The 27,804-nt window shown below is 37.8% G+C and overlaps 1 protein-coding gene across 9 annotated transcripts; it reads right to left on the reverse strand.

Annotated features, from left to right (window-relative positions):
* Positions 1-628: 628 nt before the first annotated feature.
* Positions 629-27,442, reverse strand: RBBP5 (RB binding protein 5, histone lysine methyltransferase complex subunit). 9 transcript variants are annotated; one of them, XM_087720052.1, is made up of 15 exons: positions 27,370-27,442; positions 25,261-25,286; positions 24,835-25,007; positions 24,174-24,314; positions 21,585-21,747; positions 16,624-16,733; positions 14,532-14,651; positions 12,918-13,071; positions 12,743-12,814; positions 11,736-11,853; positions 11,459-11,569; positions 9,738-9,807; positions 8,968-9,197; positions 7,580-7,657; positions 629-871 (listed from the first exon to the last, which is right to left on the reverse strand). In XM_087720052.1, exons 1-15 carry the CDS (start codon positions 27,386-27,388, stop codon positions 780-782), a joined length of 1,677 nt encoding a protein of 558 aa, XP_087576178.1. In that variant the 5' UTR covers positions 27,389-27,442; the 3' UTR covers positions 629-779. The 9 variants fall into 9 exon arrangements, with proteins under 9 accessions (XP_087576178.1, XP_087576182.1, XP_087576181.1 ...); XM_087720056.1 differs by lacking the exon at positions 629-871 and adding an exon at positions 1,961-3,527; XM_087720055.1 differs by lacking the exon at positions 629-871 and adding an exon at positions 1,961-3,530.
* Positions 27,443-27,804: the final 362 nt, after the last annotated feature.

Here is a 27,804-nt window from a genome sequence, read left to right on the forward strand (position 1 = left end):
AAGGGGGGAGAGTAAAAGCAATACTTACCTAAAGTTGAAATCCACATTATATACTCAAATTTAAACCAATTGGAATAATAAAACTTTGTATTTGTGATGAAAAAGACATACCCTATATTAAGGGTATTAGAAACATGTAAATTGGGCTGTTATTTTCCATGGTAAGCATAAACTATTAAGAAAGAAATTTGTCTGGCTCTTTTCTTCACGGTGCTCATGCAACAACATATGCCATTGCAGAATGCAGTCAGTTTTAAAACTGTGATGTCACAAAGAACCATTCTATAATAAAACTATACATCTGAAAAGCCAAAGCATTCCACTCATGTCATTGAGTAGTGCTTCCAGTTACAGAAAGGTAATATGAGTAATTTAAACTTATCTGATGCGTACCTAAAATATATATTAAAAGAATCACAGATTACATAATTATCAAGGCAGAAACTGAATATTCATTGTGACTCTCCAGCATGGTTTGGAGCATGATAGCCAAGGAATTGAATGACTGGAATGGTTTAAATCCAGAATTGGCCTTTCTAGGATCTTGTCTTACTGCTCCCTTTCCCATCTTGGGTCTCCAAAATATCAGAAGAGGATTTTGTGAGTTTCCAACATGTTTTCCCAATCACAGCAGTGCTCTCACTCAGGAATGGCAATTTCAACAACAGTTTTGTCTTTCAGTAGCTGCCAATAATATGGCAGTGAAGCAATAATGTTATAGTATAGGGAAATTATTTAAACCTATTTTTTCTTGAGTACATGGAGCTTTTATAAAATTGTTAAAAAGACCAACAATCCTGCTGTATCCTGCTTGCAGTACTGTGTTCTTTTTTCTTCTGAATTTCAGCAGCATGACTGCAATGGGCTGGACCTAAAAAAGAGATGGGGATGGGGTAAATAGCTTTTATTGTAATTCAACAACACACAGTTAGGAATTAGTTGCACACTTAGTACATCTGGACTGCAATGGCAATTGTGTGGTACGGTGTACTGTATGTGTATACTTAAAACCCAAATAAAAAGGAATGGTAGTAGAAATGCAGTAAGATGAATGGAATTGATGGTAATAAGATGAACTCATTAAAACAAGACTTACATATACTGAAAATACTGGCAATGTATATATAGAGCAATGCTATGAAGAGACAGAAATAGAGAATGTGCACTTGAATTCTTCATAACATTTTTGGGAGTTACTGAAGTACGGCATCAACGCTAGAAAAAATATATCAGAAAACAGAGGATTAGCTTTTCTGACTGATCTTTTATGAAATGCTGGGAAAAAGGGAGCACTGCTTGAACACTGTCAGACTTTAGATCATATTACTGCTCCATAATAATTGATGCTTTGTGTGAATGGTCTTCAGAATGAAATTTATGGTGGAAGGTTGCTACGGTAATGATAGTCATTCTTTTATCATCCCTGGATGTTAAAATATTATTTTACTAATCACTGCATGATTCTGATGTGGCATGACGTGGCCATCATGTACATGACAAACTTCTTGCTCAAATTAAGTTATAAAAGTACATGTATCATGGAAGCTGTCCTTCATTACTCTTCCTCTTTGTTCTTATTATAATTTTATATTACATTTAATAGCCTTATGTAATAAGCTTCTTATGATACTTCTCACTCTTTAGTTTGCAATTTTTTTCTCAGTTCTGAAAAGGACAGTTACAATCCATTAGTTTCTTCAGAATAATGTTTGCACTTCAATTAAAATGACCAGAGTACATCACAAATTACCCTAATAGCATGTACTTGTTAGGAGCTGAACGTGACTTGATGGCACATGTAGTAGTTGAGTTTATTTATAGGCCGCCCTTTTCCCTGAGGGGACTCAGGGCGGCTAACAACTTGTATGTCAATCGATTTATCAATTAAGGGCTAGATTAAAGAAACTATTCTACAACTTGTTTGAATAAAACTAGTACAAAAAAAAAGCAGATTACAATATTTAAGAAATAAAATGTACCTCTTTATTTACAAATAGAGACGCTAACATCACAACAGTACTTTACAGTAGCTACAAAGCAATTATTTTTCAGGTTATGTACAAACTACAATAGTAACAAATAATAATAATAGAAAACTAAAAAATAAAGCACACTAAACTGTAGAAAACAGATCTGATTTGAATTCACAATACCACATAAACAATACAACAGTCATTATCCAACCAGCTTTTCTATTATTCTTCATATGCACTGGAAAGCTCTGTAGGTGACTAGATTTTATAAGGAAACGTTGCATAAATTTCTAAAAGTGAGGATGGCATAAATAATAATATACAAAATATGAGATTTCAACTCAGGATATAATTAGAAAAAACATACCACAGGACATTATGCAGAAAACAAAAGAAACTAAAAGGCATATTTAAAACACATTTATTCTTTCTATAGATCAGGGGTGTGAAATTCACATCATCATGGTGGCATCATGTGATGTAAAGGGACTTTCCCCTTCCCCCCTGTCTAAACCGGGCATGGGCGTGGCCAGCATGTGACACATCTGGCCGGGAGTTTGTCAACCCTGCTATAGATAGATGTTAAGTATGTAAATCACCTGTATATCCTTTAGCTTTGCACTTTGAAGACATCGCTGTCATCATTTAAATATCTCCTGAAGAAAGGCCTGTTTTGTAAAATAGACCCAGGACCAGCAGTCACACCCTCAAATTGTTTTCAGAGCATATGAACAAAATGAATCCATTTAATATACTGGAAGTCCGTGTTTTCCATTTCTATACACTTCCTCTATGGAGTCTAGGGAAAGTTTGTTCTCCCTAGAACATTAAAAGGTTTGGAAAACAAGCATCTCTGGATGTGTTTAAAACATGGTGAGAAGAAACAAGAGTCTCTCATGCTTTTTACTCACTCTGCTTACTTTTTTATATGCTCCTTTTCTCCCTTGGAAAAATAGTTCTTGTTCTTATACATCAGAGACCTCTGGATTTTAACAGCCCGTTTGAAAACTAGATCAATTTACAATATCTCATTGCTGTAGGATAGTAAGCTAAGCACTAACTGCATTTACAATTCAATGTAGTTGAAAAATAAACAACAAGAAGGCTCAGAGTAATTTGCTTTAGCCAGTCACAAGCCTGTTGGAGGAATTCAATGAGATTCCAGCATTTTTCTCTCTCAAGAAAAGCCATGTAACATAAAGTAACCAAGACTCATGTACATGCTTCTTAGCTTGTTCCATACTTTGTACTCTAGGGAACTCTAAGAATATTATGGGCAAAAACCAGTTCTTTCCCATCAGATTTTATATAAATCTTTCCTTGTCCATTTACTATTAGTAAAAAGAAATCTCTAGGGACAAAAATGTTCCTCTTCCATAATTTGCATAAAAATTGTTCCCTGGAGATGCAGGCAGTTAAGTCAGATTTTTTTTCCCCCACATGAAGGCAGTCCATTATCTGACTTAACATTTGTCCTTATTCCATGTAATGACGTCAAAGTAAGAAAAAAGAATGAGGAGGGAAGCTTTCATAACAACTCCGAGATTCCACCACCTGCTAAAAATCAAAACCAAAAGAAAAGAAGAATCAAGTATTACTGATATTCTCAATAGAATTCAGACAGTTTGCAGAAAATATAAACACTACAAAAATCATCCACACCTGGTGTAGAAACAAAGGGAGGTACTATTTGCTTCCTGATTTTAGCTTTTTTTCCCCAAACGGTTGCAAAAGTAAGTAAATTTCAGAAAAATTCAGGACTTCCCCTCACTGCTACTGGACTGCCATTTGTCAGAAATGGTGTAGGGTCTCCTGCTTGGGCGGGGACTTGGACTAGATGACCTACAAGATCCCTTCCAACTCTGTGGATCTAATCTACACTGTCAGAGTGCTCTCTGTAGTAAAGAAATTGAGGATCAAAACCTCAAGTAACAAACGCAGGACCTATATAGCAAACTTATCTCAAGATCAGTTTATAAATTAAACTCTACACAGGGCACACAGTTTCTTGTTTGTCTGACAAGGAAGCAGTATTCTTTCCCACGAAATTCAATTTGCCAGGATGTTTTCACAATTTCAAAAATAGTTCACACAATTATGGTCTCATAAACTGATTTATAATCGTACAGAGCAGGCTTATATAACATATGGCACACAGGACACATATGGCCCAACACAAAGTCTGTGTGGACCACTGGTATTTTTAAAAATTAATTTGCCAAGCACCAGGTACCACTGCCAGCTCTATCACTGCTGTCACTTTGCCAACCACTAAACAGTTTAAAAGTACACCAGATATTCCTTTGCAATTATTTCTAATTTATGAATGTGCCTTTTTCCTGTACCTTTTATATGGGTCTGGCATAGAGGGAGCCAACCCATTTCTACTATATTTTCCTAAATCGTGACCACTGTATCTTAAAATCAAGTTCAAGGTTGGAATGAACTATAGTTAGAATATCAACAAGCCAGCCAATAACCTAGCATCCCAAACCTGAAATTAATGAAGCCTACCCAATCTGGTATTATAAAATAGTGGGTCTCTCATAACCCAAAGCCAATTTTGGCCAAGCTGATAGAAATAGTGAAAAGTACCAAGTTCAAGAAGGCAAGATGTCCTAGACCAGGGCTGTCAAACTCAATTTCATTGAGAGCCACATCAGGGTTGTGTTTGACCTCAGGGGGCTGGGTGGGTGTGGTTGGAATGGGTATGGCCTGCTCACCGTCACTCCTTCAGCTCTCTGCCAGCGTATCGCTGCCCCAGGCTCCATTTCTGGCCGCGATGGCCTCCTGCAACCTTCTGCCAGCGAAAATAGAGCTGGCAGAGGGCTGCAGGAGGCCATTGCGGCCAAAAACATATTCCGGGGGAGCTGCACGCTGGGACACGACCCTCCTGAGCTCCGTTTTTGCTGGCAGAGGCACAGCAAGCTAATTCTTCGCTGTTTCCAGCGTAGCCCCACAGGCAAGTTCTAAGCACCTTGCAGGCCGATTTGGCCTGCGGGCCTTGAGTTTGACACCCCTGTCCTAGACAATAAAGCATGAATTCTATATGGAATCAGGAGGAAGTGTTGTATGACTAAGACGTGGCTGACCAAGGGCAACATTGTAGTCTTTTTGGAGATCTGCCCTGCCACTTATCAGTTGCTTCAGTATGCTCAAGATGGGAATCAGGATGACTTTGATAATCAGAAATACTTTACCTAAATCCAGGAAATGTACCTTGAAGACTCTGGGCTATGAGTGCGGATCCTGCTGATTTATTGACTACCCTGCAGGATCCGTCTCCAACTTCCTGGAGCTGATCTCTGTGCTGGTTCCAATGAAACTCAGGGATTAATAATCCCATAGAGACCATTAGAAAATTTAATGTCATTTAATTGCACTTTTATTTCTGCCTAGGAATAGGATAGCTTTTACCGTATACAGACACACAACTTCTGATTATTGTTAAACAAATGTTGAACAGTTAAAACATAAAATTAGCTCTCAGGAAAAAAAATATGGAATCAAGTTTATGACTTGGAAGGCTGCAAAGCTTCCTAATCCTCATTTGTAAGCAACAATTCAGGGGATAATATCATCATAAAAGCAACAAAACAGGAGCAGAGCAGGAAGGACAATGAGCAAGCTGGTAACAGTGGGCCAGCAATGAGGAAAATAAGGGTTACGGAAATTATAAAATTCACAGCAGTAGCTACTGAGCTTCAAGGACATACAAAATATTTTAGGCTGAGTTACCTGTGAATATCTACTTAACAGCTGTTATAAAAAAACTTGCAAAAATCACTTAATGTTTCACCCATACCCATTTCTTTTATCATTGAGCCTCATCAAGGAATTGAGCAGAAAATAGTTTGTCATCTGTATACAGATTGGAAAGATGAAAATGATTCCACTCAGTTGGAACTACAGGTCATTCTCGACTTACAGCAGTTCATTTAGTGACCATTCAAAGTTACAACAGGGCTGAAAAAAAGTGATTTGTGACCCTTTTTTCACACTTACAAGCATTGCAGCATCTCCATGCTCATGTGATCAAAATTCAGATGCTTTGACAACAGACTCATATTTATATCGGCTGCAGTGTCCCAAGGTCATGTGATCACCTTTTGTAACCTTCTGACAAGCAAAGTCAATGGGGAAGCCAGATTCACTTCTCAACGGTGTTACTAACTGAACAACTGCAGTGATTCACGGTGGCAAGAAAGGTCGTAAAATGGGGCAGCAACAGATGTTTCACTTAGCAATAGAAACGTTGGGCTCAATTTTGGCTGTAGGTTGTGGACTGCCTATACAGAATTCTAAAAAAATTCAGTGTAATGGAACGAGTTGCAACCTTGCGCCTTGTCAATTAATATCATGGAACTTGATAAAAGCAAACGTCTTAGCACTGAGGTTCTCTGCTGGTAGCACAGTTGCTCAAAAGATTATTTCCTCCCTAAGAGTTTAGAGTGGAACCTGAAGGTTTTCCACAGGAATAGTGAGCTGCTCCTCCCACTTGCTCCAATTTTTCTAGGAATATTTTGAACAATCCCCAGCATGAGGGAAAGCATTTCCTCCCTCCCAGTAATAACACTGAAAAACAACAGGAACATCAAAGCAAATTGTAGGGTTAAAGATCAGAGAGAACGAAAAGTCCACTGGAGAGTCATTATCTCATCAGGGAAGGATGACTGCATCCTAGCCATTAAAAAGAAGATCTTTCATGGCAAATCTAATGCTCCAATTTTTAACACTGGAGAAAAGAATCTTGAAAACTGGGGCATACAAAAATAATTGCTAAGGGGATGCTATAAGAACTTCAGAAATTCCTTTCACAAAGGAAGTAATAACAGTGTTGGAAGGGACCTTGGAGGTCCTCTAGTTTAACCCCCTGCTTAGCAGGAAACCCTATACCATTTCAGACAAATGGTTGTCCAACATCATCTTAAAAACTTCCAGTGTTGGTGCATTCACAACTTCTGGAGGGATAATAAATGCCCATGCAGTAACTTTATATATAGGGAGTCATAGAGGGGAGGGAGGAAACTGGCTCCATTGGTCACAAAAATCATCTAGCATCTTCAAAGGGTATAACATTAAAAAAAGAAGATAACAGTTGCATTCTGAAAAGAATTTTAGTTTCCACTATTTCTTATCACTTTATTTTCAGCTTCTGGGATTTTCTGTAACAGCTAATTTAGATTGTGAAATTATAATGGTATAAACTAAAGAGAATCAACATCAACAGCTTGCTTCTCCTTGTGGTAAAATTACATTCTTCTTTTAGGGCTTACATTCTTGAAGAATGAGCGTTACAGAACTTACCAATATTTGTGATGAAGACTAAATGTTACAATTCAGAAAGTACAATTCTGTCTATCCTTGAGCGCACAGCAACTAAACATTTAGCAAGCATGTAGTGTTTGAGAAGTTCAACTGCTCAGATTAGGCCATTTCTGTACAAAGCAAGGTCACCAAGCAAGCAGAGGCTCACGGTGGGTCCTTACCTGGCAAAGGCTGTCCCAGCTCCGCCTGCACTTTACCCTTCGCTGCTCCTTCCAGAGGTAAAGAACCTCTGTCCCCTTTGTAGAGTTTCGGTTTAAATGGAGAATCTTTCTCTTTACCTTTTGATCCTTTAGGTCTCCCTGCTTGCTTCTTCTTGGATTTACCATCTCCTTTTACACCCAGCAGTGGATGGACTTCTGTAAAAGTTTAGAACAGAAAGTGTGTAGTTTCTTTTTTTTTAAAAAAAAGAGAAAACCTATATATTCACTCTGTTGTTTATTTTCCAAATCTGTGCAGATCACAGGAACACAGTTGTATGTAAAAGTTTAGGTGTCTCAGGTCAAATTTCAATGAATTGAACTAAAGGAGCAAAAACTGACATCGTGGTACAAAGTCAAACACATGTTTCTGCAAACATACATACATATAACTGGTGTATGGTTCTTTATACATTCAAAATAAGTAAACAGTGAATGTGCCAGTGGCAAAACTTTGGACAGTGTCTGTAATATTTTCATTGGCTGAATTAGTAGCTGTCAAACATTTCTTGTAATCAGCTAAGAGGTTTTTCCTTCTTGCTTTTCGATTCTTTTTCTGTCAATTATCCTTGCAGGAACGTTCACAAGTCTTCTTGTATGCACTGCATTTTTAAATTCTCCCCACAAATCTGCAACAATAGTCAATATTTATAGGCTCTGAAGACCACTCCAAAACCTTTTCATTTCTTTCTTGTAAGTATTTCTCAGGTGAATTAGAACTATATTTGATTTGAGAGCACTGTCTTCCTGAAACAGCCACCTCTTTTCAGCTTCATTTTTTTACTGTGGGACAATCAGGATACGATTTTAATTGAAGCCATGCTTCCTTTCTCCTGTAACTAATCTATCCCTGAAAAGAAGATAGGCATTTCAGCAACTTTATCACCACCTTAAGATGAGATGAGCTGATTCACTCCACTGAAACAATGAGACAATGCAATTTGCTTTGAAAAAAAAAAAGCTTTGTCCATCAGTCAATCACATTCAGGGAATTCTGAATATGATTATTTTCTGGCAAGGCCTGCTGCATACCTTCAATGACTCATGCTAGAGGCACTGTTCACTCCCCAAGGTTTTGGCAAATAATCCAGATGAATTAAATGGCATACCCTCCAAAGCACAATATTCTTGCAATGCATGATCTGTGCCATGCACTGAAAAATTCTCACAGATGTAGTGAGTGCTGTGGAGGATGAGCCATTTGTATCCACTGAAGCACTCGTGCAGCCTTTTGGTAATCCAGAGGAGGCATTATATGCCTGCATTGGTCAATATTTAGGGAGATGAGTTTTTTCCAAAAGCTTTTGATGAACAATCTGGAGAAGGCAAACAGAGTGCTCCCACAATGCTTGCTAAAAGCTGTGTAAAACAGGAACTTTAAAATTTGTGTAATGAGGTAAAGGGTAGAGAAGATGTCCAATTCAAAAGTATTCTTTTCTATACAGGAATGAAAAGGAAACTCTACCCACCATCATTAGGTACTCCCTGCAGTTCTATGTTGGTGGTTTTAGGTTTCTTCTTTGGAGGTTGAGGTCCATCGGACAAAGATGGCCGCTTCTTCTCAGAGCCTATCCCATCATCGGGTAAAGCAGTCTGAACTGCATCTGGTGGAGGTCCATATGGATTTTCCTCTGGGTCTTCCACCTCAGGAGCAATAGGCAAGTAGAGTAAAGCTTTAGAGTCTTCCAGTTCTTCATCACTGTCAGAGAAATCATTTATTTTTTTCATTAGCAACACACAGCTCATGAGGGAAGGAAAGAATGTTTCTTTATTTGATTTTGTACTCTTGTGTTCTCCTAGAGGGTATTATCATGACCCCTACCTTAACCATTCAAGTGCATGCTGTGAAGGCATCTCACATATGGCAAAAAGAATACATTCTCAACAACAGTCCTGGTTTCCTAATAAGTTTCACCACAAATTACATTAACCACACAACTGTTATAAGAGAAAAGCATCCTTCAAAAATTTGGAAGAGGGATATTTACATTTCTTGGTTTAAATTAGATGTTATTTATAACAGACCCTTGCACAAGGGTATTTTTGATCAGTGCTAGCATCCTAATCACATCACAGATATTTTAAAGCTTCAAGGTTAATCTGATTTAACAAGCAGTAAAGATTACTGAATGGGCAGGACTTGGTTCTGAAGTATACACACACAAATAATTCATACTCATAATCTGAATCAACTAAAATTTATTTATAGCCTTGTAATAGCTGGGCCATTACCAATTACCTGCTACAAAAAGCTGCAATAGGGTCTACACTAGTTACATCCACTTCCTCATCTTCTGCAGCATCAGCACCTGTCAAGTAACGAAAGTCAGAATCAAAAATTAGGAGACCATTAGCATTTATTTACTTGATAAGTGCTGTTCTGCATTAGCAAATTAATGGAGATAAAATGATAGTAAACCATAATGTTAAATACATACTATTCTTACTTCTAGTTAATAGAATGCCCTCCTAAGAGATGCACTATTAATTCAGATGCTATTCTGTTTCAAATATCATTAACAGACTCGCTCATGTAAACATCCGCAAGGTAACAGGGAGTCCCGAATTAAATGTTATTTAATTGAATGCTCTTTTAAATTAGAGCATTCAAAATGTTTTACTCTTTTTTAATGGAAATTTGTTACTAGATTTTATTTCTTTTATCATTCTTTATTACTTTATAATAAAGTATATATACTTTATACTGCTTTGGGCTCTCTTGGGTGCAAAAGCAACAAAAAAAAACTTACAATAAAAATAGGCATTGACAATGTTCGCTATCCTCTAGCAATCTCCTGGAGAGATTTATTAGATTATTTAAACAACAGCTGTATTCTTAAGTAACACATTCAATTTTATTATGCTTTTAATAGAAGTTTCATGTAATGTGGCTTAGTTCATACATAATCATTAACAGAATAATTCTATATTTGTATACGCATCATACTTTTTATGTGCCAATAAAATAATAAACTTTTAAACATTAAACATTTCTATAATCATTTTTAAAAAACGAAACAACAAATGCAATGAAACAATCACAACAAAAGTCGTAACGTCCATTATTCCAAAGTAAAGAAGGCACTTAATTGTTTAGCTTAAAAAACTCCTGCACACTGTAGGCTCAGAAATGATAAATAATAGAGAAAGGAAAAGGAAAGAAAGAAAGAGTGAGCCCTGGGATAAGGTATACATTTTCAGTTAGAAGGATGAAGTCATGAGTATTGTTAGAAATAAGTCCCATCAATGTTTCTGGTTCCCCAGAAAGGATTGTTACAGATAAACCATCCTAATATACAGCTTACAAGAGGGTATTTAAATGTGTGTTCAAATATACCCAAGAACAATTTATTCTGCCAGGACTACAACAATTAATACTAAGATAGTTATCAGTAATTACATATTGTAATTATACATATTGTGATCAGCCGAGTAACAAGGCTGTACTCCATATTTCTGATTTGAATGTGGGATATCAGTCAGTCAGAAAAACATGTTAAAGGCACTAGGCCATTAAAGTTTTTAGTCTGGTGTTAGTTCTATATTAGTAAACGTATAAAATGAAATAAAACAACAAACAAAGCAGACATGTAGATGCCATGCTTTATAGAGGTTTTTTTAAAAAAAATCATCTTAATGCAAGCTAAGTATATATACGTATAAATATAATTAATATAATATACAATATAATTATGATTATAATATATAACTGGGATTTGCTATATCCTCTATAGGCAAAGATATCTTTTATTTTATAGAGTATAAATTCTTATAAAGTATTTTATAAAGTATAAATTCTGACAATTTAACATATTAACAAAAAGACATTAAGCTGCACTACTTTTAAATGTGAGATAACTCATACCATACATTCTTTAAACAGCAGTGCAGCGCTTCAAAAGGATCTCTTTAATTTTACACTAACTTTACTATTTTAAAGATTAAGGTTAGGTCACATACATTTACTTAGCATGGACCCCAGTTCTGAAGCTTCACATGGCTTTCTTATGGCAGCTGGCCTCCAGTCATACTGCTGGCAACTGGCTGTCAGCAGGTGAAGACAACCATCATCTGTTGATTGGACGATTCAAAGAAAGCAGTATGTTTTAATCTCCTGCCACAAAGGTATCCAATTTGCCATGATAAGAAAAAAAAATTGCTGGATTCAAATGGGCATTGACATCTCCAGCAGGGTAGTTCTTCTTTTAAAATAAATTTAAAATAATACATTCTTTACCTGTCTGTTCTGGCTCACTTTTATCTTCATCTTCTATGTCAAATTCAGACTCCCGTTCTTCATATTCTACATTTTCATCCAGCTCTTTAAAATCAGGTGCAAAGGCACTCCAGTTTTCCTAAACCATAAATTCCCCCCCACCCAAAAACATTTCAAACTTGTGACGCCATGTAGCAGATAAGCACCTTGCAAACAATGAGCAACAGCTTTTCAATCACACCATGCTATATACTGAGCAGCAAAATCACTCTATGGCCCTCCTCGCCCAACAAGTGTGTTTCCAGTGTTAGAACTTAGAATAACTTTATTGTCACTTTGAACATACATTGATCAGCATACATTAAAATGAAAATTCGTTGCGTACAGCTCTCAAAGGTGTTGATTGTGATCCACCTCATAAAGGTTCCACTTAAAAGCCAATTTGGGGACAACCCTTCTATCCTGATCTTTGCCCCAAAAGCCTAGAATCTCCTGCTTCATAAAACTGTCACTCTCTCATAACCTAATAATATCTTCACCTGCTGCTTTGGACTCTTGTAATTTGAATTTGTTTGATTAAACTTGTGTATGCTTGCACAAAACGCTGCCTGCTAGTGTTTGTTTTTGCTTAAATATGAAGTGAAAATTTAGTGCCTCAACTTCTCGGGGTGCCCTTGATTGATCTGGAACAGGAGAGGTCATCTAAGTCATCACGGCTAAGTTTCCCTTCAGTGCAAAAAATCAAAATTAAAGCAACAAGACAAATAGCTCTCGAGCACATCCAACGAAGGAGAGTATCGCCTTTGGGTGTAATTGCTTCTCATGTCTAACTGCTTTCCATATTAGGATTTTCAAAAACATTTGGATGGTTTTTGCATTCTTTTATATTATTCTATATTTTGTATTTATTTAGAATACAACCCCTAGTAAAGTTTATGCAAATGCTGTATTCCGAATAGATGAAAAGAGAGCCGCCACTCAAAATCAAAATGTAGAAGGCTAATAAAATACAGCAGAATTCTACCTACCACTTGATTCTGGGCCCATATAGATACCACTCCACTGGAAATAGAAGCAATGATTGGTCGGACAGGATGCCACTAGAATTGCAGCAGGAAGAGGGAGAAAAGTAGCAGCTTTATTAAAACAAATCAGGTCCATTATTGTGACAAAATAGAACAGAGAGAAAGATGGAGCACTTACTGCCACATCCAGCAACAGCTCTCCCCTGGTGCCATGCAGGATTTTCACAAGATTGCCAATACTTTTCTCCCATATGTACAGAGCATGCTGACGGGCTGACCCTGCAACAATATACTCTCCATCACCAGAGAAACAGCATTTCTTCCAAGGTGTCCTACAAGAAAGGTATTAGCAGAAAAAGTTAACCAATTTTTTTTCAAGGGCAGGAAAAATAAAAAGATTAAAAAAAAAACAACCCAACAACCCCAAACTCTAAAAATGCTTTATCTGGAAAGAAGGACATATTATTCAAAAAAAAAAATGCAAATTGCAAATTCTGCTATATAAATGTAAGTATTCAGGTCAAGCTATATTTCCCAAACTGATTAACCACATCATCGATCCTTGGGTGATTATTTAGAATAGCTATTGCAAAATGTAATAGAAAATATAAAAATAAAGTGCAGCACAACAATAGCCTTTCAAATGTACTTTTCCAGACTCTTAAAATTCTGTTCAGGACAAAACTTGGCTTGCACAAGCATAACAGAAGGAAGATTCTACTTCTACAGATGTATGCCTTTAAAAATATATGAATGAAAATGGACAGGAAAATGAACAACTCTGCAAATCTGGCTAAAATCATTTGTTGGCTCATCTTGTCCCAGAATTGTCTGCATCAATAATTTATCTAAATTAAATAGGCAGGTGCAGCGAGAAAGTTCTCTTCTTAACCAAGATAGGATCATCTGTCTCTCTTTGCTCCTTACAGAATGGTCTTGTATAGGTGCCTGGTCTATCATTTTCCATTTATTTTACTCTGTTCAGTTTTTATATCACATGATTTTAATTTATGATGCTACTTTAAAGACTCTGGTAGGAAGGATGTATGCATTTATGCATGCATGCATGCATGCATGCGAGTGCGCGCGCGCACACACACACACACACACACACACACAAAATCTGGCCAATGTAATAGCAATATTTTAAATGACAGAATGCTATATTAAGGAATATACTGTACAAAATTATCCATTATCAAGCTGCCCAGTTTGTTGCAGGGTGGGCATTATATAAATGTTTCAAACAAAGCAATAGCTAACAGGAGGATCCAGGTGACTGGCCAATCTCAAAATGCCTAACCAGAAATTCACCTAATTAGGACTAGAATAGATAGACCAGCAGCAAATTCTAGGACTGTTAACCAAACCAGGAAGTTGGAAAAAAAGATAAAATCATTTCATTTTATTGTTAAAAAAACAACATGGATATACCCATGTAATTATTAGGAGCTGAGCCTGACTTAAAGGGAACGTACATTTATAAATTTACAACTTGATCCTATGAAGATAACTCAAAGTAATTTTTAAAAGGGTGTTACTACCCTTTAGCCATATAGACTGAGGTCTTCTTTTGTTAAGTGGGGGATCTGTGGTGAGAGATCAATAATCAAGGAAGTCTGTCATATAAGACAAGTTGAATGTTTGAATGAATAGTTATTGTTTTGGAAGGTCACAAAGCAAACAGCTATGTAACAGGATTAACTATTACTAATTATTCAATTAATTATTGAATATTGCAAAGAAAACATATTCTTATGCCTTACAATACTTAGTTACTTTACATATTTACCTGTTCACCAAATCCTGTAGTTTTTGCATTGGTTCTGGTTCCCCATCTCTACCACAAGTCAAGATTTCCCGGCCATCATAAACTCTGATTATGCGATCAGCAGTATTTATGAGGAAGCAACTGGAAGATTGAAATATATTAACATGCTACAATGATACTAGCTTTCTGAAATGAATTGCTGATCCACCATTTTACAATACAGGTAGTCATTGCTTAATGACCATTCATTTAGTGACCATTCAAAACTATGACAGCCCTGAATGAATAAGACTTATAACCGATCCTTGAAGTTCTGGTCATTTGCAGCGTATCCACAGCCATATTATGATCACAATTCGAGTGCTTATGGACCAGCACACAACTATAACGGTTCGAGCAATCTGTGGTCATATGATCATAATTTGCAATCTTTGCTGCTGGCTTCCCACAAGCAAAGTGAACGGGGAAGCCAGCAGGAAGTTGCAATTGCATCACACTTAATGACCATGTGTAATTTGCTTAATTAAGGCAAACAGTGAAATGGGTGGTATATAAATTTAATAAAAGGGATTAATGCTGTAAATTGACTCGATTATATGATTTTCTGCTTTATGTCTCTGCCATTTAGCACAGAATTGCATGTCCCAATTACCATTGTTAAGTAATAATATGAAAGTCAGAAAGACTTCCTTTAGATGCACCCAAAGATTCAAGTACAGCAGAATATATTTTGTTTTGGAAGGCTGCTTTTTATGTCAGGGTGTAAGCTGCTTTTTCAAAACTTCTTCAGTTTCAAGAACAAATTACCATGTGAACCTGAGAACTACGCTAAAGCTTCTTTAGGGGTGTGCAATTACATTTAGATGTTTTATTTGCTTAGATTTCTATCATAATATTTAACCAACAATTATTTTTATCATGACTGCTGCTTTTTAAATTAGCTAATGTTAAACTATCTGCCTAATTTCAAATACTTGATTTAAAAAATATCACTTTAAAAAACAACAGTCACCAGGCCAAACTTCCAATTAGCCTAATATGAACAAATTTGGCTGAAGATCATACAATCTAATGCAAACCCAAAAATTCTAAAATTGCCCTTACCTAAAAGCACATTTCAAAACATTTCCAAAGGTAAAAGAAAGTCATTCTGAAAAATAAGCCCAAATATTAATCCATTGATAAAAGTGGCCATTTGGCAACTCTAATGAAATTAAATAGTGCACTTTAGCTGCTTGTGGTACCAATCAGGACATATGGGGAACTAACATACTTAGGGAAGGAACATAGCTCTGTTCTACATTACATCTTTGTGTGAAGAAGCCTTCAAACGCAAGTCCCTGTTAAAAGGTAAGGAACTAAGTGATAGGAAATACTACTGCATGAGTTTGACCAGAACGAATAATACTAGCCTAGAAAAACAAGATCTGACATGCTTGGCAATTTCCCTGCTTGTCTGATAAATCCAGATACTCCCACCATTTAACTTCATTTTGAAATGAATAATTGCCATCATTGAAGAACACTCACAGAATGTGTGTTGAGAGGAACAGGATTATATTCAGTAACTCCACTCCAAATCACAAGTGGCAAGAATTTAAAATTGTCTATACAAATGGTACTTGAGGGAGGGGGGGCAGCTTTTCACTATTATGCTTTCAGTGAATAAATTCTGAAGCTGACTTCAACTTAAAAGAGAATTTGACAACTAGACAGATTTTTGGGGTATTAAAAGTTTCTTTACCATGTGGAATGGGAAAAAGGAATGATTACCCTTAAGATTAATTGTTCTGGTTGCTTCACCTAACTAAAATGAAACAGGATATTGGTATCAATACCCCCCGTGGGGAGGTAAATGAGTAATGAATGTCATGTCTCTGTTTTGGGAGATTGTGTATGAGGTCTACATGACACAGCAAAGGGGTCTACATGACACAGGAAGGCCAGGTATTTGAGGATGATCGATAAGCTGGCTAAGAGTATAAAATACTGTAAACAACTGCCCTTCGGGGTTCAGATTTTTGCTTGACCAACTGCTCCTGAACCTTTGCGCAAATAAACCTCTCCCTCTGACAAAGAGCTGGTCTTGTCTCATTTTCTGCTACAAACTCACCTTCCTTTTCGAGCAAATTCTATAGATTTAATAGCAGTAGTGTTGCTGGTTCCTGTTGTCACTCTGAAGGAAGCAACAAGATCCTGGGTGTCTGTCTTTAACACCAAGATCTAAAAAAAGCAAGAAAAAAATGTCTTTCTGGGTACAATCTTTCTACCTAAAACTTGTAAGAAAAAAATCAATGAATTGTAATTCATTTATGGTATGCAATTCACCCAATTATATTTTACTCTATAACTTATGAAACTCTAAGCAGGGTCTTAAAATATGTATGTTATCATTTAAAAATGAAACAAAGCTTTACATTTAACATTACAATATTACAGTAGGTGTTAAAACTCAATGTATGCTGCCAACAGTATATATTTCATTTTGTATATTAATATCTTTCCAAATGAGAACAGAAACATTTTATAACTACTACCACATATGAAATTTCAATTGAATATTGATCTTAACGTTCTTTGTATCACTGTATATATATTTGAACCCAAAACATTCTGGCTTTTTTACAAGTCCACCAGGAATGATAACATGACTTTCATGTTGTCCAATGTCAGTTATCTTTACCAGTCACATGTCAACAAGCATCCTCACTTCTGAATAAGAATGTTTTCTGCATGATATATTACCTTTTATATCATAAAACTCAATTGTTAAAAGCTTCAAGCATCATCAGACTGAAATAAATGTTGCTTAGAAGCATGAACTTTAACATGCCATAAATCCATAGGACATGGGGTGATTCCAAAATAACAAAAAAACATTTTCTGAGACATTATTTTTACATACAAATGTATCTCTATATTCTCTTTTATCACCCACAGAATGAAATTCAATATTAAAAGCATACCTAAAAAAGCTAAATATGAATAGATTATGTAATCTATTTTCAAATCTGCTTATTTTATACCAGGTTAATATTTCCTGTTCCTCTAATAAGAGAAAGTTGTAAGAGAAAAAATGGGGAGGAAAAAAAATTCTGCTTCTGCCAAACAGCATCCATGATATTCATCTGGCTATATAATGTTGTGTTTGTGCTAACAAAGGCAACAATAAAAATATTGGATTTTTGTCTGGATGGTCTCTTGTGACGAGCCGATGGACAGAGAATGGAAGCAGGTTTAGGTAGGTTTGTAGGTTTATTAACATTTATAGGCCGCCCTTTTCCCTGAGGGGACTCAAGGCGGCTTACATAAAATCAAGGGAGGGATATACAAACAATAACGCAGACAAACATAGAATAAAATAATGAGCAACATTCATTCATCATTCGGGAGGGGCAATTATCTTTGTCCCCAGGCCTGACGGGCTAGCCAGTTCTTAAGGGCTATGCGGAAGGCCTGGACGGTGGTGAGAGTACGAATCTCCACGGGGAGATCGTTCCAAAGGGTCGGAGCTACTACTGAGAAGGCTCTCCTCCTTGTAATTGCCAGCCGGCACTGGCTGGCAGATGGAACTCGGAGGAGGCCCAATCTATGAGATCTAATTGGTCGCAGGGAGGTAATTGGCAGAAGGCGGTCTCTCAAGTACGCAGACCCACTACCATGGAGGGCTTTATGGGTGACTAATAGCACCTTGAAGCGCACCCGGAGATCAACAGGTAGCCAGCGCAGCTCGCGGAGGATAGGTGTTATGTGGGTGAACCGAGGTGCACCCACGATCACTCGCGCGGCCGCGTTCTGGACTAGCTGAAGTCGCCGGATGCTCTTCAAGGGCAGCCCCATGTAGAGCACATTGCAGTATTCCAGCCTAGAGGTCACAAGGGCCCGAGTGACTGTTGTGAGAGCCTCCCGATTCAGGTAGGGTCGCAACTGGCGCACCAGGCGAACCTGGGCAAATGCCCCCCTGGTCACAGCCGTCAGATGGTGGTCAAAGGACAGCTGCGGATCCAGGAAGACTCCCAAGTTGCGAACCCTCTCTGAGGGGTGTAGAATTTGACCCCCCAGCCTGATCGATGGAGTACTGGTCGAATTGTTGGGAGGGAAGCACAACAGCCACTCGGTCTTTTCCGGGTTGAGTACAAGCTTGTTAGCCCTCATCCAGTCCATAACGGCCTCAAGACCTCGGTTCATCACGTCCACCGCTTCATTGAGTTGGCACGGGGTGGACAGATACAACTGGGTATCGTCCGCATATTGATGGTATCTTATCCCGTGCCTGCGAATGATCTCACCCAGCGGTTTCATGTAGATGTTGAATAGTAGGGGGGATAAGACCGAACCCTGCGGCACCCCATATGTTAGGGGCCTAGGGGTCGATCTCTGCCCCCCCACTAACACCGACTGCGACCTGTCCGAGAGGTAGGAGGAGAACCACCGCAGCACAGTGCCTCCCACTCCCACCTCCCGCAGTCGTCGCAGAAGGATACCATGGTCGATGGTATCGAAAGCCGCTGAGAGGTCGAGGAGAACCAGGATGGAGGGATGACCTCCATCTCTGGCTCTCCAAAGATCATCAGTCAATGCGACCAAAGCGGTTTCTGTGCTGTAACCGGGTCTGAAGCCTGACTGGAAGGGGTCGAGATAGTGAACTTCCTCCCATATTTGAGCATACCGGGGGTTGTAACTCTAATAGATATATATAATGTTATATATAAAGAGAAGTTATTGAATCCTGCTAAATCAGTTACTTGTGTCTGCTTTTTGAATAAGATTGCTGCTGTAAATTGTGACATATCCTTGCAGCGAATAGGCAACAGCCAGGTCAGCTTCAGCACATTATTGCAGTCTTATTCAGCATGAGCAGCTGATTGGTGGGTGAATCCACCTCCCCAATCAGCTGTTCCAGGCAAGGATTGCCACAGACCATCGCCTCCTCCGTGCCTTGCAGTTTTGGCTACATTCGGTGTATAAGAGGGGGTGGGGGGGGAGAAGTGTGTACTGCGAAAAATATGGTAATCAATATTTTGCTTCAAAGCCAGTAAATAATACTATTTGCAAGTTTGGTAACAATTTTCAACTGGACTAACACTTCATATATATTTGATCTTCAAATCAGTTTAAGAATACTGATCAATATCTGGTTCAAAAGTGCAAGATATCTTGATCTAATATATTACCAAGTGAAGATGAATCTTACTTGGAACTGATGTTTCTACTGTATCACAATGTGACACTATACCTTTTCTCAATATTACTATTCCTCCCTTCCTCTCTTCTTGTCATTTTAAATATAATCATGTATTTTCCCATGAAAGCCTGAAGCAAGAGTTCTCTTGGTCCGTGTCTGTGGTAAAGAGGAGCAGAGCTTAGACAATGCAAATCGAAAATTAAAAGCTACATCCTAAGACCAAAATAACTCTTAACTCTGATTCTAAACATATAATTGACTGTCCAGACCATGAGAACATGTGATGGCAACAGATCAAGAATCAAAAGACCAAAGGGCAGAGGATTTCCAAGTTGCCTCAAAAAGCAATCTTTAATTATTTTTACAGGGCGGGGCATAACCTTTTCCTAGGGGGTCACAGCAACACTTGTAATAACAACACAAATAATTCATACACCATTCGAAAGCCCATCAAAAACTGAGTTTATTGACACGATTTAATAGTCAGTATGACCACCATTAGCCCTTCGAACAGCATTCAAACGAGGTGGATAAGAACACAACAAATCTTCAAACAGTTCCGTTCGATTTTCCAGATTTTCCAGAGGGCGGGGCATAACCTTTTCCTAGGGGGTCACAGCAAGATCGACAGCAGTTTACAACTTCCGTGACACCTCATTTTAAAGCCCATAAAAAACTGAATTGAATGAGCTATTAAATGTTAAATTTGTTTCGGTTGAAACTTTGAGAATGAATTTGGAAACTGTGTTGAAAAATCTGGAAAATCAAACGGAACTGTTTGAAGATTTGTTGTGTTCTTATCCACCTCGTTTGAATGCTGTTCAAAGAGCTAATGGTGGTCATACTGACTGAATACTGAATCGTGTCAATAAACTCAGTTTTTGATGGGCTTTCGAATGGTGTATGAATTATTTGTGTTGTTATTACAAGTGTTGCTGTGACCCCCTAGGAAAAGGTTATGCCCCGCCCTGTAATTATAATAATCTTTGTGTAAAGTGCTAAAAATACTTCAATTAATAGTCTGCCCTTGTATCTTCTGTGTTCTGACTCTAAGCCATACCTGACTTTTTGCAAAGCTTGACTGTTATCCTATGCCACCATACTCACTACCCTTTAAACTCTTGAACTGCTGATATACTGTACATATCTGTTTTGGACCAGGCTGTAACTGTACCTTCATGTAATGATTCTACTATAGAGGTCACAAGTAACAGACTGATTAACTGTTTTGTGAATTCTCTGGAACAAGACATAGCCCAACCTAAACATTTGAGATAGTAGTCATGCAGAATCCTTGATCAACGTAAAGGGCAGTATATGTGTTCTGCATGTGATCTATTGTTCATGAATGTGTGTTATCTCTTTGAGCAATAAAATATTCATTGTGTGACATCTAGTGGATATATTGCAAATGCAACAAACCTTCAAACAAACTGGTGAATAGTGTGGCTAAAGACATGGAATGATTATCGGTCATCAACTCAATGCTGACTTTTGACAGATAGATCTGTCCCCAACAGATAGATCTGTCCCCAAGGTTTACCCATCACTGCTGTAAAGAAGTCCAACCACCTAATTGCTTATGATCCCTTTCTTCTCTTTCCTTCCATCTTTCCCAGCATTATAGACTTCTCCAGAGGGTTAAGTCTATGCATAATGTGGCCAAAGTATGATCATTGAGCCTCATCATTGAAGCAGAATCCTCTGTGATTATTGAAAAGCTCCACTGAATTCAATGGGATTTAATACGAGATAAATGAGTAAGGACTACATCCCTGCTACGGAACTATTTTTTACTTACCAGATAAAAATCTCATTTGCATCCATGAGGTTTACCTTTGAGACAGGTTTAGGTATAGAACAAACAATACAATATAATTATTTCTCACCTTTCCTTTAGCATTCCCTGTGTAGATATATTCCCCTCGTCGATCAAAAGAAGCTACCACATTAAGATCAGAATCATCATCTACTGGTAGGACAACATGCTTTGAATCAGACAATGTTAGCATTACTGGGGCAGATTTCATCGGACATACTAACACCTTGTTTCTAAAGAAATAGAAAAATAGAAAACAAATAAATTCTCAAACATCAAGCAATGCATCATCAAAGACATGAAAAACACAACAAGGGAAGTATGTTTTCCCCCCTAAAAATGAATCGTATTTTGTACTCATAAACAAGGATAAGCAGGATTAAAAAATTAATTTAGTATCATTCATATTCTAAACAATTAATATATTTGGTAAATTTGTTCTCGCTCTCCCATACACAGTTATTCAATCATTTAACTTTTATTCCACCTGTCATCCAAGAAACCAATCAAACAAAAGGACAAAGATGACATTCTCTAATGAGGAAAGTTTCTGAATAATCTTCCAGGCCAGACTCCCATGAAATGTAACAGTGATTATTCAGCAGAATAGTGACCCAGTAAAGATATTTGATATGATCTGGCTAGGGGATGAGAAGAAATGGATTCAGAAACAATTAAGTGATAGTTCTGTCATTCATGATTCTAACAATATTGAAACTAGTGAGCCTGTTCTTAGAGAAACTCAGTAAATTCACAGAATCCTTTGCCTGTATCTGTTGACAATAACTAAAAATCATAGATTTAGCTATTTAATCATAGGAAGAGGTGCTTAATGAAAATCCAGGACTAGGGATTGAACTTCACAGATGTGAGAGACTAGTCAAAAAGCATGTAAGTGTTAAGAGGAGAGCAAACTCTGCAGCGATTCTTTAATGAATCTCCGCTGTTCACTGAATGGAGGTTCAGCAAAGTTTATTTAATGTGCTCATTCCTTTTGGGCAGAGTTAAGAACAGTTTATCAATAAATCGTATGAATAACTGGCATTGCTGCATCTTGATTTCTTTTGCATCTTCTGAATCCAAATTTTGTGAACTTACTACCTACTGGTAACTTATCACTTTCAAACCCTGCTTTCCTGTTTGACCATGAGTCTGACCTCAAAAATGCAAAAGGATTTTTTTCAAAGGTTGTATTTTTACAATTTGCTGTTATAGTCTGAGCCTATTTATCTCAGATCTAAGGAAGACTTCACACCTTCTAATTTGCCTCCTAGTAATTTGCATGCCAGCACAGGAAACAATTATAATTAATAATGTATGTATTAAATATAATAAGCAGAATTGACAGCTATTTATTATACACTATATTGCCAAAAGTATTCTCTCACCTGCCTTTACTTGCATATGAACTTACTGTAAGTGACATCCCATTCCTAATCCAGAGGGTTCAATATGACGTCGGTCCACCCTTTGCAGCTATAACAGCTTCAACTCTTCTGGGAAGGCTGTCCACAAGGTTTAGGAGTATGTTTATGGGAATTTTTGACCATTGTTCCAGACGCACATTTGTGAGGTCACACACTGATGTTGGATGAATTTATGTGGCCTACCACTTCGTGGCTGAGTTGCTGTCGTTCCCAAACACTTCCACTTTCTTATAATACATCTGACAGTTGACTATGGAATATTTAGGAGCGAGGAAATTTCACGACTGGATTTGTTGCATAGGTGGCATCCTATCACAGTTCCACGCTAGAATTCACAGAGCTCCTGAGAGCGACCCATTCTTTCACAAATGTTTGTACAGTCTGCATGCCTAGGTACTTGATTTTATACACCTGTGGGCATGGAAGTGATTGGAACACCTGATTCTGATTATTTGGATGGGTGAGCAAATACTTTTGGCAATATAGTGTAATTTTAAAACATATGCTGCCCAACTCTCAATTCTAGATGGCTCACTACAATCAAAGAAATCACAAAACATTTAATGAACTATAAATACAAAAGGTGACAAGCGAACAAACCAACTGGAATGAAGCAGTGACTCTCACTTTCTCTCATCAAAGGCCTAGATGAAGACCCAGGCTTTCATGGCTGTTCTAAACACCACCAAATGAGGGCTACTTGAACCTTGCAGGGAATCTCATCTCTCCTCCAAGTGCCAGATTCAGAGACTTTGTATTTTGTATATTTGTATTTCCGTATGTAGTTAGGAAAATGTATATGGAAGGAAAATTCCTAGGAAAATTCCACACAAAGTTTAGAACAAAAGCTAGACTCAGGACCAAGAGAAAAACAGATATTGACAGTGGGAATGAAAGGCAAGATCTTTCTCTATCCCCAAACATGTATTTTGCATGTGCTTGGAAACAATACTGAATTCTGAGAACCTTAGATCTCAATGCTATCAACCTGTTGATGTATTGAGTCACAGTTTTTCAGACTTTCTTATTTCTGGAGCCAATATATCTACAGTGGTGACAAAACTGTATGCCCAACCTAGCCATTTTTTGTTTTTGTTCAGTTGTTAAGCTGCATAGTTAAGAAAAAAAACTGTTTGACTACTACAACCCATGAAAAGGTATTATAATTTGAATATACTTCAAAGAAATTATCTAGATTACTACTGTTTTTAAACTGTGTTAATATTACTTACTGATCACGAGGATGATACTGGACTTTCAGAATAGGAGAAGGAAAACGAAACCTCTGATCACAATCACCAGTCAAAACATCCCACTGAGACACCATATTATCAGTTGATGCACTCACTAACTTGTGACCATCTCGACTCCAACTGAAACAGAAAGATCTAAATAGCCTCTCAGCACAGCTCTCACTGTCCCCATCAAATATCATGTTGACAAGCGTTCTGCAGCACTCCAACTTTAAATCTGATTTCCAAAAACATTTAAAGAATCAAATGCCTTATAAGTTCAATGGAAAAATCACACACTACAGCTTTAACACATCTTTTACGTATCACATATTAGCTGTTATCAAAACAAACTACTGCATATGTGTTTGAGATTCAAATTGCAGCTGAAGTGATCCCTGGACACTTCATTCCAATTCATTTTTCTGGTGCAGCTGCTGATGTGTCACACAAAGTTTTGAGTGGCCTAGCTATCAACTATGCACATCCCTGAATGGTAGCTTCCAGTAATAAAAATTAGTAAGTATTATCTAATAAAATGTCCAAAGTTGAAATGCATGAACATTGTACAATAAATGCATGCAGAATTCTTTTTTCTGAACTCAACTGCAGGCATATAATCCACAAAGCAAATTAAATTTGTATTAGGATAATTCCTTACCATAATGAACAAACTGGGTGAATATGGGCACTTATTATTTTTGCAATGCCCCTTGTCAAGAAATCCCAAATGACAATTCGGCCATCATTACAACCCACTGCTAGAAGAGTGCCCCATCTGTTAAAAGTACATGTAAGAGCCATACTAATACAATCCAATGTGCCATCAGCTTCCTGAAAACAAAAAGGGGATAAAAAATGGAGAGGTTTCATGTGTAGGTTACATAACTATGTTACTTCACTCCATGAAATGTCTCATGCAAATAAATAACTTGTTGCAATGTTCATATAATAAGTTGAATATTTAAGACCCACAATCTATTTCATGTGTATGAGCATATACCAAAAGTTCTCCTTCGCCCAGTAAAATAGTCACAAACAATCATGCAAAATATTTATACAAGGGTAAATACATATACATATATACCTCTGGATAGTTCTGCCCAAAGGATTCTGGAAAAAAAGAAGAAGGAAATATGAAGGAAATTCAAAAATGCCACACTCATTTTTGTTTCATGTTGCATTACTGAAGATCGAATGATAGGGGTATGTACTGAAAAAATAAATCTGACCTATGAATCAGTAGCATACTTTACAATATTATATATGCGATCCAGAAACTGAAGGAAGTTTTAGCAACGAGGTTCAAGTAACTTAATGTATTTCTAATTGAAAATCTGAAAATCTTCTCTTTTACTGGTAAAATTAAACAATATTTACTATTTTTGGAAGAGCAAAATATAAATTCCTTGCTGCAGGAATCTCAAAACTGTATTCAAAATTACTCTTTGGATTCCAATAACCATATAATCATCAAAATTAAAGTATTTCTTAAAGTTAGAAATCTTCAAAAATAAGATGTTGCTATGCCTTAAAGGGAAGCAATTAATAATTTTTTTAAAAAAAAAAAATCTAGAAACATACAAAGGGTTTTTTTGACAGGCTATTTTGGAAATAATTATTTGGTCCATTAATTCTCATTTATCATCCAAATTCATTAACTGTAACTTCATCTCAAGTGAAATAGGCATGTACAGTAGGATTGCCTTAACTAGACTAGAAAAAGATGTACTGTATGTCTCAAAATGTTAGGAAGCTGAGGCTTTTACCAGATATTTCTTTATCACATAATTTAGAATAGAATTACAGAGTTGGAAGGGACCTTGGAGGTCTTCTAGTCCAACCCCCTGCTTAGGCAAGAAACCTTATACCATTTCAGACAAATGGCTGTCCAATCTTAAAAACTTCCAAATGTTGGAGCATTCACAACTTCTGGAGGCAAGCTGTTCCACTGATTAATTGTTTTAACTGTTGGGAATTTCTCCTCAGCTCTAAGTTGCTTCTCTCCTTGATTAGTTTCCACCCATTGCTTCTTGTCCTCCCCTCAGGTGCTTTGGAAAATAGCTTGACTCCCTCTTCTTTGTGGCAGCCCCTGAGATATTGGAACACTGATATCATATCATCCTTAGTCCTTCTTTTCATTAAACTAGACATACCCAGTTCCTGCAACCGTTCTTCATATGTTTTAGCCTCCAGTCCCCCAATCATCTTTATTGCTCTTCTCTGCACTCTTTATAGAGCCTCAACATCTTGTGGCAACCAAAATGTATACTATTCAATTCATTTCTAACTCACACACACAATTTAAAGCATAGTAATGAAGTAATCTGACATTACATTAAGGGTGGGTGTCCTCCTACCCATAATAGATTTTTCTGGATATGTGTGTGTAAGCAGCAAAAGGGAAAAGACGAAATCGCCGGGCCCATCCACAACAATTGCAATAATACACGAGCACACAATATATGCAAACTCAAGGTAAACCGCACCTAACTCGATTGCAGAAAATATGACTTCAGCAACAGAGTTGTCAATGCCTGGAATGCACTACCTGACTCTGTTGTCACATCCTCAACCCCCCAAAACTTTAACCTTAAACTGTCTACTGTTCCTAAGTGGTCAATAGAGGCGTGCATAAGCGCACCAGGGTGCCTACCGTCCCTGTCCAACTGTCCCGATTTATTCGTACCCATTTCCCGTGTTCTTATTCATGTTTATTCTTATTCCTGTTATCTTGTAAATGAGTGACAAACTAAATGAATAATAAAATCCCCCAAATTCACAACCAATGAAAACCGGGTCCGTCAAGGTCCCATGTAGGCGTCCGCTGCATAAATCTGCCTGGACTCTTGCATTTCAATCAAAACAAATGGGATTTTTCTTTCTTCGAAGCGACGGGGAGACAGCCTTCCGCCGTTTCCCCATCGCTGGACAGCTGTGCCCCCTTTTTGCAAACGGGAGGAGGGAAAATGCGCCCCCCCCAAACCCCGAAGCTTCCCGCGTTCCAGTACAAGGAGCAACCCAGCGGCCCTTCCCCAGCATTGCCTTGCTTGACCACTCACAAACGCGCCTCCCCGGGTTTATCCCACGGTCCGGTCTACCCATCGCCTCCCCCCCCCATTTCCCCGTCCACGCACCCCCGGCCCCAAATAAAGAGCAACGATCGAATCGCCTTTCCCCCACGCCCCCCACGCACCGAGCAGCTCCAGGTTCATCTTGCTCACACTCTCCTTCCGTCCGATCCCGCTTCGGACGCAAAGACCCAAAAGGCCCCCAACCCGAAGGCGTTGCCGCCGTAATTCTGCCTGATGAAAACGTTTTCGATTTCCGGGCGGCTTCGATCTCTCGCTGCGTCACACGAAATAATCGTTCGTCGTTTTCATATCCAACATTTCCTAAAAACGGGGAACAACGTGGCGAGAAGCCATTTGGGATGTAAGGAGAAAACAGGCAGCGCCGTGAACAGCCCGGTGTCCACAAAATCCAATAAATATAAACCGGGTTGAAACAAAGTGTGGTGAGAGGAGTTCCGATAATACAGATTCGCAAGAGCCGGGGGGAATGTCATTTTGCAAGTAAATCGCTGTACAATATTAGAAATGTTAGTTTGTGCAGAACAGTGTTGGGTATG

The sequence above is a fragment of the Thamnophis sirtalis genome, unplaced genomic scaffold (genome assembly GCF_051295495.1).
Source record: "Thamnophis sirtalis isolate CommonGarterSnake01/CBP01778 unplaced genomic scaffold, rThaSir2_p1.2 scaffold_7, whole genome shotgun sequence".
NCBI classification, from domain to species: domain Eukaryota; kingdom Metazoa; phylum Chordata; class Lepidosauria; order Squamata; family Natricidae; genus Thamnophis; species Thamnophis sirtalis.